The 19,704-nt window shown below is 36.6% G+C and overlaps 1 protein-coding gene across 1 annotated transcript in view; it reads left to right on the top strand.

The window, feature by feature from the left end:
• The first annotated feature begins 2,478 nt into the window (after positions 1-2,478).
• Positions 2,479-19,704, top strand: part of LOC120425861 (guanine nucleotide exchange factor DBS-like) — a 135,319-nt gene continuing 118,093 nt past the window's right edge. The window contains exon 1 of the mRNA XM_052709335.1: positions 2,479-3,406. Within this exon, the coding sequence (XP_052565295.1) occupies positions 3,220-3,406 (187 nt within the window). The 5' untranslated portion in view covers positions 2,479-3,219. The remainder of the gene's footprint in view (positions 3,407-19,704) is intronic.

The following is a 19,704-nucleotide window of genomic DNA, read 5'->3' as shown; positions in this document are numbered from 1 at the left end:
TATTGTGCTCAAACAGAAAGTCACATTAGTAAATTACGTTATTGGGTAAATTTAGTTTATTAAACCTTTTTTTTCAAATCTTGTTTTTGTTAAAAAATATTTAACTAACATATTTCTTTTTCAGAAAAGCGATTCCAAAATTCTTAATTTGTAAAAGTCTTAAAGTGCTTCATTTGATTTAAAATACAATAACAAAAATTATTTAGTGAGGATGGGGAAATAAAATATGCATTTACATAAAAAAAACGGAATCGACGTAACACCTTATAATGTGGCCCTCTTAAACCTTGCGGTTTCGTCAACGGATCCACAGGCGTGTATCGTTCTTTTTGCGACAAGACTCCGCCTCCCGGGTCTCCTAAGTGTGAAGGTATGGGCACGGGGAGAGGGCACCGAATACCTATATTTACACTTAGAATTTTTTTGCGTCCGCCCCGGGATTTGAACCGGCGACCTCTGGATTGTGAGTCCAGTGCGCGGTCCGATTGATCCACACAGGCAGGCATTTACATAAGGCCGGTTCAAATATTTGTTATTAATAGTTAATGCAAAAAAAAAAACGAAAAACTTCAAAATTTTAATGAAAATCTAATCAACAAAAATAATTGAATGCATTTTTCTTCCTTTTGAAATAATTTTTAGCATGTTTGGGCGCGTTAAAAAAAGTTTTGAATTTTTGTAAAAAATCTGTGAAAGAATAAAATCACGTTAAAAAAAAATTTATGGTCAAATAATACCATGGCTTGCAATTTTATTTATTTACCATTATTTATCTGTTTTTGTTTATTTATTTATTTATCATTAATGTTTCCTTTTTGTTGCCCTCCCTTTGACTTTGATCAGAGTCGAGGGACATGTACTTCAAAAAATCTCTGTAGTGGCCTAATGAAAATTAAAAATAAGTTTTTTAAGAGCCCAATGAACCAATTTGTTTAGTTTAGGGTCTTTAGTGTCTTGGAGTACTCCTGACTCAATAACAGTCAAAAATCAAAAATTGGTTCATTAGTATATTTTTTTAGGTCATTTCTGGAGTTTTTTTTTGAAAAGGTCTAATAAACCAAATTTTCAGTTTTTGCTTTTTGGGTGTTTGTTAATAACCCTGACTGGTTTTAAAAACTCCCAAAATGCAAAAAAACTGGAAACTTGGTTTATTGGACCTTTTAAACAAAACTAAAGATTTATTTTTGAGTGAAACAACAAAGTAGAATTTTAAGAGGTATTATATTTTTGTTTTTTTGTTCGTTTTTCCTAGGCTGGTACAAATTTTATTTAAAGTTTTTGTTACGCCCCTTCAAAGTTGGCCCGAAAAATCAAGAGAAAAAGTATTTTTTTCTAAAAAGTTTAATTTTTTATGGAAATTTAAGTGCAATCAACTGAATCGATTTAAAATAAATTCCCTGCGTTAAGAATCATTTTTAAGCATGTTAGAATTAGTTCAAAAATGTTTGGTTCAATTTTCGATGTTAAAAAAAGCAAAAGTTTTTTTTCGCAAAAAAATATGCTCAAATCTTATTTCTTTTAATTGTCAGGACCCGGTGCCTGCAATTCCCGTTACAGTTTATATGAAATTCCAATAAGAATGTAACAGAAAAAACAGGCATCGGGTCCAGACTGTTAATGCCAATGATGGCATATCAACTGTACGGCTGAATAATGCATTTTCAAAAGTTTTCTTTAATAAAATGTTGAAATTTTGGCAATATTTCTCCCGTTTTATCTGCCGTTCTTTTGTTTAAGCTAGTTTACTCCAAAACTAGATTTTTTAATACTAATTTGATTTTAATGCAATTTCGTAAGCGTAACTTAAATTTAAGTTGCTATGGGGCGCGGGTTCGATTTCCGCCTTATCCTCCTGGCCTTCTATCGGATGGGGAAGTAAAACGTCGGTCCATTTGCGTAAAAGAGGTTTTGGGTGACTCACCACACATAATCTTCGGACGCCTAGAAATGAGCAGAAACTTGCAACAGAGCCCACAAAAGACCCGGGGGTTGTTAAAGTGGATTGCTTTGCTTAAATTTCTGTTGCAATCAAATTTTGATGTATTGTTTTTAATTGATTGAGAAACTAAGACATTCGTTCATCATACTTTCGTAACAAATTTCAGAAGGTTTTTTTTTTGAAAAGGTCCTATACACCAAATTTCCAGTTTTTGCTTTTTGGGTGTTTTTGAAATCACCTTGAGTCAGGGGTATTAAAAAACAAAAGCAAAAACTAAAAAATTGGTTTATTGGACCTTTCAAAAAAAAAAAAAAAAAAGAACTCCAAAAATGTATAAAAATCTAACTGCTAGCTGATTTCCTCAAATCCGCCGCGTGTATGCCTCCAGCACGTCCCTCTCCAGCATGTGCTCCCATATGCTGCACATGGCACACTCTCAATTTCTCTCACCTTCCGCGGCATTCTCTCTCTGCCATATCACATTTCTCTCTCCTTTTACAGCCAGCCTGCTCCGTTCAAGTCTCCCTAGTCGAGGAAAATACGCCGTCCGTCGAAGGCGTCGTCGTCGTCGCGCAACCTCGAGACCACGGGTTCTGTTCCGCGTTCTGGAGACTATCCAGCACCTTTTTTTCTTTTCTTCTCTTGTCCGGAACCGCTTTTTCGAGGTGATCTGAACGCGAATTTTAAGGTCGGAATTCGGTAGTGATGTGGTGACAATCTCGTGAAAAGCCGCGACGCGTCGTGAGTTCGTGAATCGCTGGAAAAAAAATCACGAAAAGATCAATCAAGCTGAATTCGAAGAGGATTAGGGGGGGGATTTGGATGGCTGGAAGTCGGTGCGGGCCTGTAGGTGGGGTAGTGTTGTGTGTATTTTGCAAATTGGAGGAAGAAAATTGTTGTTTTAGCCGGGTATGCGGAATGAACCCGGCAAGCTAGAGCTGGTTGGAGTTCGCGGAGGAAGTCCGGGGGTTTCGTATGAGTGAGTGAATAACAGCCGCGAAGCTGGATTAATTGCTGTTTGGGAAGTGCAGCAGCTGAAGAAAGAAGCAGCAGAGAGGAAAGGGAAAGCAATCAAAAGCAGGTGGTGAACGTGCGTACGGCGCGGGCTGTGAAGAACGCACGACCAAGAGGTGTCCGTAGGGGAAGTGGCAGCAAGTGCTGCACCTTGCAATACAATCGAAGAAACGCAGCAACCCTTGCCAAGGAAGTGCGTCGTGACACACAGAAAGTACCAGCAGGAAGAAAGAGTAGTAGGCTGAGGAAGAGGGCAGAGGGAGGACATGGCCGGTACGCCCAACTCGATAGAAATCCAGATCGATAACTTTCTGGAGCAGTTCAAGCGAAGTGCATCGAAAGCCATGGAAGGCGACTGGTCCTCGTCCTCGTCGACGGCCGTCACGACGCCACAGTCGGCCGGGTCCGGCGGCGGTGGTCCCAAGATACGGAACATTTTCGCCGAGCACGAAGGTGAGTGAACTGCCAGGAGCAAATGGGAGAGGGTAATGCAATGACTCACAACGGGTGGGGTAGAGGGTGGTGTGGGGGTGGTTTTGAATGGGGTAGAGCCTAGAGGAAGGAAGAATAGAATGAAAGAAAGGAAAAGAGAAGAGTGAATAGGAAGGAAGGTGAAGAAACGACGACGGAGGGAGTTGTGTTGTGTACAACTCAGGGTATCGATTTTCCCACGAGAGACTGGTGGAGGCTCCTCTATGCGGGCAGCGAAGCATTGTTGCAGTGTGGTTGGTGTGGATCCAAGTAGGCGCAATTATAGTATTATCAGAGCACACTTTGTTCGGTTTGTGTACTGTACGAAGGCATTCGGGCGGTTTTATCTCTGTATACTATTATTTGTACGAAGAGATACATACGAAACAGCGCAAACATACAGCATACGAACGTGCAAAAATTACTGCATAGACTTGAATTCAAGCTGGTTTACGTGTACACTGGTCCAGTGTCCAGAATATCACTCTATGCAGTACATACAAATCGACTTTGCTCTTCCTTTGACATCACGCCCCACTTTAAGACAGGGACGACAGCCGGCGGCAGGATGAGTGGCCGTAAAGTGGACACGAAGGAAGTGTCACCACACGTCGACTTGGGCCGAAGTGGGCTTTGTTTGTCGATTTGAATTGTGTATCTCTGCTTGGTTGAGCGTTAGTTATGCTGCTGTCGTCATATCAGGCGTCATAAAATTTGCTGGGAATTTTTACTTGGGTATGACGCTGCTTTATCAAAAAATAAGGTGATAAAGATAATGGCTTAGTATAAGAAGGAATCGTTTACGCTAAATACGTACAATTGTTTATTGTAAACTAACCCAACAAGGTGGGCCACATTTAGTCGCCTGAGAATTACCATTCAATATTACTTTTTTTTTTGAAATGTAAGTCTTAATTTAAAAACAAAAATAGAAAATGTTGTTTACGAAAAAATCAGAAAAATATCGACATTAGAAAATGGTGGGTCTATAAATCTATAAATGGCAATATCTCAGCAACTACGGGTCTGTTAAAACGACGAAGTTCTAAAAAGCAACATAAAGATAATTTTCTCAGCTGAAAATGAATAACTGCGACTATTTTCAAAAAAGTTACCTCAAAATGGCTATAACTTGAAAACGGTGCACTTTATCAACATTTCACTTAATTACTTTTTGATTGCAAATTCGATTATCGAAAAATGAAGTTGAACAATTTTCGCGGCCAGTATTTCGATTTTTTGAAAAAATCATTGCTCATTCAAATATTCATACCTCGGTCAATGATTTTTTGAACATTCTAGAAAAGTTGGCATTTGATGTCCCCTAAAGAATATATAAAAAATTAAAATAGTGTTTTTTTGCAAATCAAGTTTAAGTGACAAAAAGTTAAATTAAAAATCATTTTAAAAAAAATTGCCGTTTCAGTCGGATTAAAAAAAAACAAAAATTAAAATTAAGAAAAAAAGACATATTTCGTGGAGAATTGCTCAGAGGTAAAATGTACTGACAATTTATTTAAAGTCCACTATACATTTTTATGAGTAGTTTTTAATTTTCAGTTTATTTGGGCACAATTAAAAACCGTGGTGTAGGGGTAAGCGTGATTTCCTCTCACCGAGTCGGCCTGGGTTCGATCCCAGACGGCCCCGGTGGCAAATTTTGAGACGAGATTTGTCTGATCACGCCTTCCGTCGGACGGGAAGTAAATGTTGGCCCGGACTAACCTCTAAAGGTTAGGTCGTTAGCTCAGTCCAGGTGTAGGAGTCGTCTCCCCTGTCCTGGTGGAGTCGCTGGTAGGCAGTTGGACTCACAATCCAAAGGTCATCAGTCCGAATCCCGGGGTGGATGGAAGCTAAGGTGTAAAAAGAGGTTTGCAATTGCCTCAACAATCAAGCCTTCGGACACCTAGTATCGAGTAGGAATCTCGCAATCGAGAACGCCAAGGCAATGCTGTAGAGCAGGGGTGCCCAACCTTTTGGCCCTGCGGGCCAGATCCGATTTCTCTGAAGCAGTGGCGGGCCGGAACTAATGTTGGTAAAAGTTCATAAAAGTTTAACAAAAAATCATAACATTTATTTTATTAGGTTGTTTCAAGTAAACAATTAAATAAACATGTGTTACAAATAAAATTCATATACCTTGATTTTTAGTAAGAAAAATAAAGATTACTTTCAAAGATGTGTTTATCAAATTTATTTGTATTTTGTTTAGGTTAAAATTGTATTGTAATTGTTTTTGTCGATTGAAATTCAATACCCTGATAACATTAACTAAAAAAACATTCAAATTGCGTCGCTGCAATTTTTTCAGTTTGAAAAATCAACAAGACAAGCTAAAATTGAAACGAAATTTGGATTCTAATCTTCTTTACGAAAAAAAAACAATTTTTGCGTTGTTGTGCATTTTCAAAGAATTCCAAAATGATTTTAAAGACACGAAATTTAAAAAAGTGTAGAAAAATATATATCTGATAGTTTTTAATTCGTCATTCTTCAAATTTCATAGAATTAGTGAAGTTCATGAAAAAAAATAGCTATCTGATTTCTTGACTCATTTTGAAACATATTGTAATATTTCTAAAATGTTTGCAGCGATCTTTATTTTTTATCTAAGTTTTTTTCCAGCAAAACTTTATCATTAAAAAGTTGTTTTGATAAAAATTCATTATTGTTGCTAACTCATTTATGAAAAAAAAACTATTTTAATCAAAATCCTCAAAAATGTAACAATTCAATTAGAAGTAAAAACAGCCAAAATTTTAAGAAATTTATATATAGTGTCTTTTGCAATTTTTTTGCACATTTTTCAAGTATAATAAATATCAATACAGAAATGATAAGAATTAAATTCAAACATAAAACATTTTTAAATATAAAATAAAATCATTTAAAAAAAATACAAAGGCAAATGACTTTTGATCTTGGGATTAATTTTTAAATTTTTACACTAAATTTATTAATTGAGTATTTCATGAACAGCCTTTAGGGCCGGTCATAGAACTATTTTGAAAAGCCGTCGCGGGCCGGACAAAATGGCTTCACGGGCCAGATCCGGCCCGCGGGCCGGACGTTGAGCAGGCCTGGTAGAGCGAATTATTTGATTATGGTTTTTTTAATATTTCGAAATCACTTCGCATTTTTGTTTAATTTTAACTTTAATCTTTTCAAAAATAACGATTGAAATAAAACTGTACTGTAATCGATGAAAATGTAACTATTTTATGCCTTCTACACTGAGGTAAGGCTTTAATTCTTTCTATAAAAAATACTTATCACCAATGTCTCGGGACCGGAACCAGAAATGAATTTTCATGTAATATTTTTTTAATTTGTTTAAATTTTTTGGCATCTTCAACAGATTTGTAGGTTTCAATAAGGATAATTCTGAGTAAAAAACATTTTTTTTCATTAGATTTTTCAAAGGTGAAATCCGTTTTTTGCCTTCCTCACCTTACTGAGGAAAGGCTATAAAATCTCTCGAAAACTGAACTTCTCAATTAGACCTCCTAGACCCACCTTCATGTATACCTATCGACTCAGAATCGAATTCTGAGCAAATGTCTGTGTGTGTGTGTAGGGATGTGGGTCTGTGCACCAAAAAATATGCACTCGATTATCTCAGCACTGGCCGATTTGGACCGTTTTGGTCTCATTCGATTCGTCTTGGGGTCCCATAAGTCCCTATTGAAAATTATGAAGTTTAGTAAAGTACTTCAAAAGTTATGCTAAAAAAACGATTTTGACTAAAGTCCGGAAGATTGTAAAAAGGGTGGTTTTTGTAAGAAACCCCAGCATGTTATACATTTTTAGAAAGGTATTTTCTTTCCAACGCGACCAATACATTGAAGATCTGACAACCCTATCAAAAGTTATTAGCAATTAAGTGTTATTTATGCACTTTTTGGAAGCCGGATCTCAGATATCCAGCCCGGGAGCATGTTGACAGCTCCCATACAAACTGAGCGTACCTCTTTTTGTGGGCCCAGTGGGCCTAAGATGGCGGTCTTTGATATTATCTAGACAAATTTTTGAAAATGGCGAATAGTTTTAATAAAAATTATTTTTGCCTTGTTTCGGTTTAAAACGACAAAATAAGCAGTTTGGAATCATTTTTGTATAAAACTTGTTTAGAAATACGCCTCGTCCAAATATTAGTCTAGAACTGTTGAAAGGAGCGTGCCGCGAAAGCCGTCACGAAAAAAAAGTTTCCCATGCACATTTTGAGTTGCGTAATTAATGGACGGTTCCGACGAGGCTCACTGGCCATCTGTCGGTGAATACGCGCAACTCACGAAAACTGTCAGCTTAGGGTCCGGCTGCAGATATCACGATGAAAACGTTGTCCGTATCTATCATGCAACCCGTCGTTAAACAGGTAATCAAAAGACCTTTCCAACGCGTCCAAAACATTGAAGATCTGACAACCCTATCAAAAGTTATAAGCACTTAAGAGTTATTTATACACTTTTTGGAGGCTAGTTCTCAGATATTTAGATGAAAACGTATTCCAAATATATCATGCGACCTATCTTTGGATAGGTAATTTAAAGACAAGAGAAGTAAAGTATAATTTTAAAAGACCTAAATTAATGTTTGTTTTTGATTTTTTTTTATTAATGTTGGGTCTTTTGAAAGGTTATGCTTGATTTAAAAATCAAGATTAAAATTTAATGCTGATTTCTAGATTAAATTTTCAAAGGGTCCTATCTGCATAGAAAACCTATGACTTATAGGTTGTTTTGAAAATTTACTCTAGATTTGTTTCAAGCAAACTAAAATTGCACCTTTCTTACATCTCAAGAATGAAAATTACAAGACACCTAACCAAATACAATGCAACCACTGGAAAAATTGTTGCAAATTGCTGAAAATAGTAGCACACAACGAATGAAGTCACCATGGTTAATGGTACGTCGCTATAAAAAGTTACATCAAAATGACATAACCCCTTACTTTGGCTGCACACTCGGCAATCCTTCTGCAAGCGTTAGTTAAGGGCCCAACAACCAGAGCCTGCTATAGTTGGCTCAAGTATTTAAACCATCCCACTTGCGCCTAATTACGGTAATTTTATACTTTTATAGATACTTTAGTTCGCAAATATACCTCCACACTTATCCGCTTGCACGAAACCGTGAAAACTTCCCAAAGTCTATTAAAAAAAAACCGAAGGTAAAACCCCGCACAATGCCTTCACAATCGACTTATCCCGAAACACGTGTACACAATGCAATCGATTCATTCATGCCTTTTTTTCTCTCGTCCAATTTTCGGCACCCTCAAAACACTCTGGGGCAAAGAAGTAAAAAACGAAACAAACAACGGGCGCCCAACACTCCCGAGGAGCCCAAAGTGTTTGTTCCACTTAATTTTGTTTAACTCTTTTGTGAACGCGAAAAAACAGCTGCGAGTAAACTAAAAGGTGCACGAAAACGGTGGAAGCTGTTTTTACTCGCTTCAAGAGTGGTGAAAATCAACAAAATAATAATTGTTTGGCGTAGTGGATCGAATTGCACGCGACATATTTTGACAAGTGTAAAACAAGAAAAATACAAATCATAGAAAGCTTAGAGAAATAAGTATTTTAGAGAATAAAGTATTAAAGAAAATTACAATTAGAAAAAAAATGTGCATAAAACTTGCCACCTTCCCCTTTTAAGGTTACCCTCCTCAGTACCTTTCGCCTTAAGGTTGATGTATTGTTCTTTTTTTTTCACTCCACGTGAAGGAAATTGATGTCAGTGCCAAGGTCGTCCCGGGGTCCGTCACTCTACAAACTAGTCGCTGGTTGTCGTTATATTTTCGCCGTCAGCTCACAAACTTGTCATCCAATTTAAGAAACAACAACTTTTAAAAACAACACTAGCTTGAGGTTGCAACTAGTGGGATGATTGAAAGGTAGGCGAAACTTGCACTGTTTTGCAGTTTTTTTTCCTTCACTGTTTAACTCGATATCGCAGTCGTCATGTTTTGTGCTACAAATAACACGTTTGTTTTAGTTTTATTGTAGGTCGTTTATTTTCTTTGGGCTGCCTTGTCTGACCTAGAGAAGGCTAGTTTAGTACAAAAATGGTAGTTTTATCGAAGTAGGACTTTCGGCGACAGCCTTCGCGTGTTTGGTGTTTCCAATTAGTTGAACCCTCTACTGACTATACTGGGCAGTTCTACCAAATATCAGCGTTTTTTTTCGAAATTTCGAAACTTTTTCATTCATTCTTTTACATAGTAAGATTTTGTTTTTAAAGTAAAATATTTATAAATTGGAAATTAATTTCGTTGCCAGAGCTACACTATAATGCGCAAAAAAAAGTTCTTAGAAATTGAAAAGATATTTTTCTGACGCATTTTATAAAATTGAAAATTTAGTTTTGAGGATTTTCCAGATTTAAAAAAACGAGGTTGTTGAGGGTTAACTTTGCTATAGGGTTGGGGGGTAGTGTAGATATGCTCTAAGTAGGCTCCAAAAATTGGAGACTCTTTGACGACGGTTGGTGGCTTTTATGGGTTTGGCAAACGGCCAAATCATGCGACCAAGCCTCCTTTGTCGGACGGCTTTGATTGGTCATTTTCGTGCTGGCTTGCTGGGAGAGGGTTCGATTTATGTGTTTTTCTGCTGGTTATTTTTACGAGTGACCGATACCAATCACAATAATTGGTAGGAGGTAGTTTTTTCTTTCTTCGGTAATTTTGTGTTGTTATTTTGCTTTTCCTTACTAAGGCACTTTTTATATTTTTCTTCTTTTTTAACTAAGCTGGCTTAAACAGAACATTTTTGATAGATTTCATGGTTTTCTAGTGACAACGATGAAACTGCTTGCTGTAAAATTTTGAAACAGCAATTTACGAACTTTTCTGTTCAATTTCTTGTGTCCTTCCATGCAACCGAGCTATTAACCTACTTGAAAGCTTCTTCCAAACTTTCGTAGGTTGCTCGAAAAGAGGATCCTTTAAATTAGGGAAACCGTTAAGTCGTATTGGAAGGCCTTATGTTACACCCTTAACAATCCAACCCTTTTTCTTTAAATGTTTAACAACTCTAATCTTTATAAATTTTTTCCTAATTTTTAAAAGAATCCGAATAAAAAATTTCGTTTACTTAATTCAAAAATCGTTTTTTAAATAAAAAGTAGTTTTTTTCACAAAATTTTAGTTTGAATAAAATTTGCAAAACAAATAAAATTGTTACAAATTATTTTTTTAGATGGTCAAATTAATTTGAGGGTTAAATACAGTGAAATGTTCAGCAACAGTATTTTTTTCTATATCTATACAGCAATTCCATTTGAAAAGTGCTAAAATAATTAGACCCGTATTTTTTTGTTTGGCCATTAGGGTGACCTACATCGTGCTAAGAAAGTTCAAAAAAATCGAAATTTTCGTCATTTTTCGCAAAAACCACTTTTTTCAAAAAATCATATCTCTGCGTCTTTTGATCCGATTTTAACTGTCTTAGACGCAAAAGAAAGGTGTAGTTTGAAAAATCTAGCTAAACTTAAAATGGCGTTTTGACCGTATCTGGACCAACGAGCCTATGTCTGAAAATATTTTTATCGGATTCCTCGGAAAATTTCACATAACTTATCAAACATTTGGCGATGTCGAATCGTACGTTTTCGAGATATGATTTTTTGAAAATAAAAACTGAGTTTTTCGAAGTGCCACGCGCAAAACCAGGAAAATGACAAAATCGGCAAAAAAAAAACATTTTTTTTCACTAAAACTGCGATTACTTAAAAGTTTCATCGATTTTGGCGCCCAAACATGTATTCATTCATAGGTCTTCGCTTAAATGTTGAAGTTTTCGTAGTTTTAGTGAAAAAAGTTTATTTTTTGCCGATTTCGTCTTTTTTCCGTTTTTGCGCGTGGCGCGTCGAAAAACTCAGTTTTTATTTTCAAAAAATCTTGGAAACGAACGGTTCGACATCGCTAATTTTTGTAAAAGGTATGTGAAATTTTCCGAGGAATCCGATAAAAATATTTTCAGACATAGGCTCTTTGGTCCACACACGGTCAAAACACCATTTTAAGTTTAGCTAGATTTTTCAAACTTCTTACTATTTTTCTCAAATAGCCAAACTAATCACCTTTCTTTTGCGTCTAAGACAGCTAAAATCAGATCAAAAGACGCGGAGATATGATTTTTTTTTTTAAAAGTGGTTTTTGCGAAAAATTACGTAATTTTGATTTTTTCGAACTTTCTTAGCACGATGTAGGTCACTTTAATGGCAAAAAAAAAATATATATGGGTCTAATTATTTTGGCCGAGGAACCCCCAGAAAAATTTTGAGTCCGATCGGAAAACTTTTTTTCGGTTTAAGCTCTTTTCAAATGGAGTTACCGTATAATTTTAAAAAAAGCATTGTAGATAAGGCAAATTTCACTTGCCAAAGAAAGTTGAATTTCCATGTTTTTGACTTTCAAAACTTTCCTTTTCATCCAAGTACCCTTCAACTTTTCAAGCAAGGAAATTACTTTTGCAGAGTTTCTTGTGTTTACCATAATGACGCTCTAAACAGTCAGGCACTGAGTTGGGTTGATTTGAGCGATTGAGCGTGGCCAACTTTGTGCTCAAGTCTGTGTTGTTTTAAGTAGATCGCAGCTAGTGTAATTGATTTACTCTGTTTTGTGGTGGTGGACAACCACTTTTTCAAGAGTAAGGCTTGTCGCGAACACCAATAACACAATGGAAATCAACACGGAATGCACGATAAGCCGATTTGGGTGAGGTTTCTTTCCTTGGTGCGGATTTTGGTGTCACTTGGTGGTTTGCTCCGACACATGGTATTTATTGACTTTCTGGACACACGCTGGCCAACTATCAAAGACATCGAATTGTTGCTTTTTTACGGAGAGATTATTTTAAAGTGTTATACTCCGTTTTATGATGTTACCAATTGTACTTTTTTTTTAACTATATTTACTTTACCATTTACAAGTCTGATTGTTTTTATTACGTTGCATCTTCAAAAGTTTAATACCATCTCAAAAATTCAATTACGGCATTTCTCCTCCTGTAAGTGATCCAATTAAAAACGTGGGAACCCGCGGTGAAAATGAATTATCAGACTGTTGTGAATTTATTACACGCATAAAAAAACCCATATTGGTTTAGCTTAGTTATGCGATGAGGCACAGATTTCACGGCTGGGTGGCGTAACACACACACACACACCAAATTTAAAATGTGTCCGGCACTAAAACGCACATTTATCCGATTAACCGAGCTCTATAGTGGAGCACACTCCCCGGTTCGGAGTAAACCGCGTTGTTTGGGCAAACCTTTTAATTTAAAACCAAGTTTAAAACCCATTATGATGGTTGTGTGTGTGTGTGCATTAACAGTTTAGTAGTCTCCAGGTTTGAGCACACACGTGTCCATGATGCTTTTGAATTGAAACAAAAGTTAGAAATTTAGATTTAAATAGAAATTTGATTTGATTATTATTTTAAAATGATTTATTTTCAAAGCATTTTGTGTGTTTTGTTTATCGTTCAGCGATTTTTTTTAAATTAATTTCAAGCATGATTAAAAAAAAAAAAAGATAAACAAAACACACAAAATGCTTTTAACACTTATTTAGTCTAGTTCTAATAACATCAAAAGTTTTTGTCCTTCGGCTGATGGAGACAAAAAAATAATAAAACAACTATATTTAAAATTTCAAGCCGGTTTTTTTTCCAAATTTTGAACTAATCTAACCAAATCTAATTTAACATAAACGCAGCCAGTCCGGTGTAAGCATGCTGGAAAGTCAATGAGCAATTCCAGCTTAAATCAGTAATTTTTCAGATACTTTTGTACCCGACCCTCTCCGATTTCAATGAAACTTTGAAGACATGTTATCCTAGGCCTTTATAAGCCATTTTTGTGTATATGGAGCCAATAGTACTCAAAAATAACATTTGAGAAAGGCGTAAGGTATTTAAATATTTTTGTATTTTGTAATTTAAAACGTTACTTAATCCACCTTTAGGTGGTTGGTGCCTTCCTCTCATATATAGACTACCTACAGACTTTTTGTCAAGATTATACAGACACGGCCTTTGAGGAAAATGGCATCCCTCTACACGGCTTTTTCGTGGCGATCAGACCCGACCAGTTGAGGTTATGTGAATTCAGACCATTTTTTAAACTGCTTGTAATTAAAGATAGGTAAGTCAGATCTTGAAAATTCTTACTCCACCTAAATGGTCTTCTCATAAGCTTTCTAAAAATATATAATATGTGAGGGTTTCATGAAAAAACTACCCTTTTTACCATAATTTTAATTTAATATGAAACAGTTTTTTTAACATAACTTTTTAATTACATGATAAAACTGCATGAATTTAAATAGCAACTTAGGGGACGTTAAGACGGATCGATTGAAACCATTCCGGCCAAAATCGGTTGAGCCTGTGACGAGATATTCCAGTGACATTGATTTGGTACACATGTCTACATACAGCCAAACACACAGACATTTGCTCAGCTGGTGATTCTGTGTCGATATGTACAAATGAAGGTAGGTCTAGGAGGTCTAATTAAAACTTCATTTTCCGAGTGATTTTATAGCCTTTCCTCAGTAAGGTGAGGAAGGCAAAACCACTGTATCTCAAAGCCGTTGCATCGTATCAAAAAGTGGTCAAAGACAAACTTGTGGGAAATTAGAGGGCTTTCTGAACAAATACACTGAAAGAAAAATACATGTCACTTCGATGAGATTTTTTTATTTTTAAGTTTAAAAATTATTTTTCAAGGTGATGTCACGATTTTTTTTTCGTTCAAAATTTTTGAGGAAATAGGCTAAGATGTTACAAAAAGACTAACGAAAAATGCAGGATGGTATGCCTCTCCTAAAAAAAATACAAAAATAATTTACTGAAACTGTTTTTTTGAAAAGGTCTAAACGTCAACATTTTTAAAAACCGATAGTGGGAATTGATTCTTCAGACAATTTTACATAAAAGTCTCCATATTGACCATTATCCTATTCCCAATCCTTGTAAAGATACAAAAATAAAAAAAAAATCAAACCATCCACATTAACGACCCCCGGGTCTTTTGTGGCCTCTCTTGCAAGTTTCTGCTCGAACCTAGGAGTCCGAAGGCTTGAATGGGGAGAGCACCCAAACCTCTTTTTACTCCAAGGAACCTTCCACCCCAGTGTTTGAACTGACGACCTTTGGATTGCGAGTCCAACCGCCGCCAGCGATTCCACCGGAGTAGGCTTGGTTTGGTGTGTTGTTTGTACTTATGGCATGGAGACGACTCCTACACCTGGAACGACTTAACGGCCTAACAACCAAGGCCGGGACCGACATTTTACTTCCTCATCCGATGGAAGGTTGCAGCAGATGGGAATCGAACCCAGAATCATCCGCTTACAAAGCGGACAGCGTAACCATTTGGCCACGCACTGCCACAGAGATACAGCGGTTTTAAAAATAAAAATGTTGAAAAAATAGTTTTTTTTTGTGGTTTTTGGCAATTTCTATATGACAGACTTGATTTTTCAGTCTCGTAAATATTTTTACCGGAAAGCTTGTCAAATTTCCCATAAGTTTGCCATCCTGACTTAAAAAAATCGAATTTTCGCTCCGTTTATGGGAAATCTGTGTATATCTGTGTCACATTTAAAAAGTCTGTGTTTGTCTGTGCATCACAAATTGTCTGGACACAACTTCAAAAGTCTGTGAAACACAGACAAATCTGTGTACCTGGCATCCCTGTTTTTGAGTACTATTGGCTCCATATACACAAAAATGGCTTATATAGGCCTAGGAGAACATGTCTACAAAGTTTCATTGAAATCGGAGAGGGTCGGGTACAAAAGTATCTGAAAAATTCCTGATTTGAGCTGGAATTGCTCCATTATTAATTAATGCAGTATACCCGAGAACACCCGAACATGTATTACAAAAATTAAATTGGCCAGCCCAACTACGTTTTATTTACCGCAGAGAGGATTCTGTAAACGAATCACATTTCAAAGAATCTACAGGCGAGGAAGGATTGGACATACCGTACCAAACGCTCCAGTTTATAGTTTTATTTCTGAAGTTTTTTTTGAAAAGGTCCAATAAACCAAATTTCCAGTTTTTGCTTTTTGGGTGTTTTTGAAACCGCCTTGAGTCAGGGGTATTAAAAAACACCCAAAAAGCAAAAACTTAAAATTTTAACCTTTAAAAAAAAAAAAAAAAAAACTCCAGATTTGTGTTTTGTAGGATGTGTTAAGTTTAAAATATTTTTTTTTCCAAATTTCCGAAATAAAATGAAAATTATTCCATTTGGTCATTCAAGGGTCACTTCGCAGATCACCGCTGGGGGTCATCTAGTGCCTACTTCATTGTTGCCAGCGGAATACCGTGCCGGCGGTAGGTGGCGTATTAAATTGAATTATAGCAGGCTGGCTGGAATCACCACATGGTCCGCGGAAGAAGGGCGCCCCGGCTACTGTGATGCGCTTCTGGCTGGCGGAAGCCACTGCTGGAAAGTTATTGCTATGCATCTCAAAGGGGGTTTCCAGAGTAATCCACAGACAAGTAGATTTGACAGTTTTGTGCGAGTTGTGTCAAACTTTTCGAGGTTATGTGGAAGAACCAGGAACATTTTGTGACAGATAGTACAGCTGTGCCGTTCCAGCTGGCTGCACTTCCTGTCATGCAATCAGCCAATACTGCGGCATGACACATCGTTCCAGACATGTGGCAAAGTGCAGCTCTTCAAAGGGGGTTTATCCCCTCAGGACCTGCTTCGTAGCAGGCCGCGCCGACCAGACCTCAGTCAATGTGCGCTATGATTATGGGCCAAATTGTTATTATTACGACCGTCGTCGGTGCGATGACGGTAATGCTCATGGCCAGCTACGGTCCGGAGAAAGATGAGAGCGCATCTAGAACCAGGAACCTGGTGCAGTTTGCTGTTGGGGAAAGTATGACGACGCCGACGGTGCAGTCATCAAAGCGGGACCGATGTGGCTGACAGACGAGGGGTCTGTTCTTCGGTTTTGTTTTGCAGAAAAAGTCCATCAAGCATACTAGATTGCAGGTTTTAAATAGACCTTGGGGTAAAATTGGTGCAATACATTTGAAATTCTGATTTCTTCGAACAAAACAGTGCTAATTACCCGCTTGTGCTCGGCCTAATTTAGAAAAATCTAACATATTAATTTATTTCCCTCCTAATTTGTCCGGATTGACTAACTAAGAGACCGCCTTCGACACAGTTCCAGTCCGGGAACCGTGACGGCTTTATTTTGACGGAACGCCAGTGAAGTGTGAAACCATCTTACGCCTTGCTACACTGTACTGAACAGTAGACAGACATCGTGCGATGTCTGTGAGAGCACCGTCAGTCAGTTGGTATAGCTACCGCGACACTTGAGGTGTGAAGTGGTTTGAGTGGGTGATCAATCATCTTTTTATGAGAACTGAAACTTCCACCACATGCGGAGGAGCGTTGCTCGTGCCGGCATCCGGCGTGATTGTTGCGCCTGTGAATGGTTTTATGGGCACAATTTCACTTGGGCTGGATGCAACGGTGAAGACATTCTTTTTTATAGTTATGATCTTGGTTGAACATGTGCGAATTGCGGTGGATAATTCTACGCGGGACAGTCTATTACATTACACGCTCTCAGAAGTTTGCTCAACTTTGAGTGCAAGTCGTGTTTTTGCTGCATGGGCACTCTGTTTGTCAACAGTAACTGTTATCAAAATCAAATGTCGTTCAACAAGCCACCTCAAATCAAAGTAGCCCCCAGCTCTCTGACATTCAACGCATCAATGATCACACGCGTTCAAGTGGGGGGTTCGCGCCGTAGTCTTGGATTGATCATGATGTGTGTGAAGTGGCTTTTGTTGCCGTTGGAAACTATTCCGTTAACAACAACAACAACAGCTCGTGGAGATGAGAGGCGTGAACGCGCACAATGTAAACAAACAATAATTATGTGAGCCGGCAATGACTCTTGTGGAGAGAAATGATCCAAAAATAGAGGAAAGGTGATTGGGTGGAGCGATCTACCTATTGGAGCGTTTATGACATATTCGAGATAATTTCTTCTAAATTAATTGTATTACTGAACAAATTTTTCCATGTTCTAACCAGAGTACAGAGCAGACTCGATTATCCAAAGTGCTAGCAAAATTTTTCCTTCGAATAGTAATGGAATGTTCGGATTATTAAAACATAAAAAAAGGATTTTGTTGTGTTGCAATAAACTACTCCAGTTTGTCTGATATTGATTCACTGAATTAAATAAAAATCAAATACAGACTCGATTATCCGGAGTTCGACCAGGGATGCTATTGCCGAATGCCGAAATAAGTTTCGGTTAATATTTTACACAAGCTCAAATGTCTGTGAAACACAGACAAATCTGAGCATCTGGCATCCTGCGACCTCATTTTAGTAAAATTTGAATTTGAACACTTAATGCATTTGCTTAATATTTCATTTTGGCCGTCATCTTGGATTTAAAAATTCTAAATTATTTTAGAGTCGTTTAGGGGTCATTCTTAAGCTCAACAATCAAAAATAAGACAATTAAAAAAAAAGTTTTTCCTGATTCGATTATCCAAAGTGAAATTTTTCCAATGTATAGAAAATAAGAGAAATACAGTGCGTACCCGATTATCCGGAACCCTGATCATCCGAAAATACAATTATCTAAAAGTTTTTATTAAGACTTCGCATAAGCGAATTTGGGGTTTTCACCCAATTATAAAATTAAATTATTATCATATTTTAGGTAAATAACCATAATTTTGGTCAAAATATAAAAAAATCATCGATTATCAGAAGATTTAAATAAAAAAAATCCACGTTGTTCATAGATTGTCCCCTTCCTGGTCATAAAAAAAGAAGACATGAGCAGGAAAGACTGTTTGTTTACACAATTTGGCTTTCTTACTAAATAAAAAAATCTGAAGTTTTTTTTGAAAAGGTCATAAAACCAAATTTTCAGTTTTATTTGTGTTACATCTGACTCAAGGCGTTTTCTAAAACACCCAAAAAGCAAAAACTGGAGATTTGGTTTATTGGATCTTCTAAAAAAAAAACTCCAGAAATATAGGATACGCTTTTGGCACCGACTAAAGGTCAAGCTTCATAATCCGATGATTTCTCGAGAAATATTCATGGGAAAAAATCTGCAAAAAATCATGGAAGTTCGATTTTCGATTTCAAACATTTTGTTTTGGGTCATTTACGTAGTTTTGCGTGAAATGACTGTTTTTATTATCGACCGAAAAGTTGAGAAAAATTTCTACAATTCTCGTTAGGCTAGTACAAATTTTATTTTTATTTTTTGTTCTTCGTCTCTGCCCTGGTAATTTTTAAAAATGTTAAAGCAAAAATTATCACAAAATGTTTGATTCTTATACATTATTACAGTTATGGAATTTCCAAAAAATTTATAAAAATATTTTTTTTTCCGGAAAATGTTCTGTCTTCTTTCGATCTGTGGTCCAAAAATTCCAAATTTTGCTTAAAGTCCACGTGTATTTTAAAAAGATTTTTGATGAAAATTTAGATGGTCAGCAATAATAATTTTGCTGAGAGTTGCCTTGCAATGAATAAAAAAGAACTTGTCCAGTTGATTTGAAATTTTTGTTTTTCAAAATATCTAGGTATCAACGTTTTTTTTTTATTTCACAAAAATTCCAAATATTTTCAAGCTAGCCGAAACATGCTAGATATGATTAAAAACGCAGGAAAATGTATTTTTTATAGTATTATGTTGATTGGATTTTTATTTCTATAACAATTTTGAAGTATTTCGAAAAAAAAACATAAACTTTGAAAAATATTTGTAACTGTCTAAAAAAATCGTTTTTGACCATTTGACTCTACATACCAGAGAAATTTTAATTCCAAAATTCGTATTCATTATTTTCCATAATTCTCCACCCAACAAATCCCAATTGATCCTCTCTCCAAATCATCCACCCGCACTCTCCCCCACAACGCAAAAGCTTCTAAGCTCTCTAACGAGCGGTTAAACGCGTCGTAATCGGGCACTAAAACAACCGCGACGATGACGCTGGCCCTCTAAGCCTGCTGCGTTTCCACTTAGTTCGTATTATGCTTCGTTTGTATTTCGACGGTAACATTTCAAAAGGCATCATGTACATTTTGACACTTTCTGGGTTATTGTATATTCTGAAAGTACTTCTAATAAGCTACCTCTCCACCAAAAGTGAGCAAAAGTTACTTCAGTAAAGTCTGTTTAATCATGATTTTAAATAAAGTAACATAAACAAAATCTCTGCCATCAGCAGTCCCTGCTTATATA

The sequence above is a fragment of the Culex pipiens genome, chromosome 3, assembly GCF_016801865.2.
Source record: "Culex pipiens pallens isolate TS chromosome 3, TS_CPP_V2, whole genome shotgun sequence".
NCBI lineage: Eukaryota > Metazoa > Arthropoda > Insecta > Diptera > Culicidae > Culex > Culex pipiens.
Note: the sequence above shows the minus strand (reverse complement) of the source record. Positions and strands in the feature narration are given on the sequence as shown.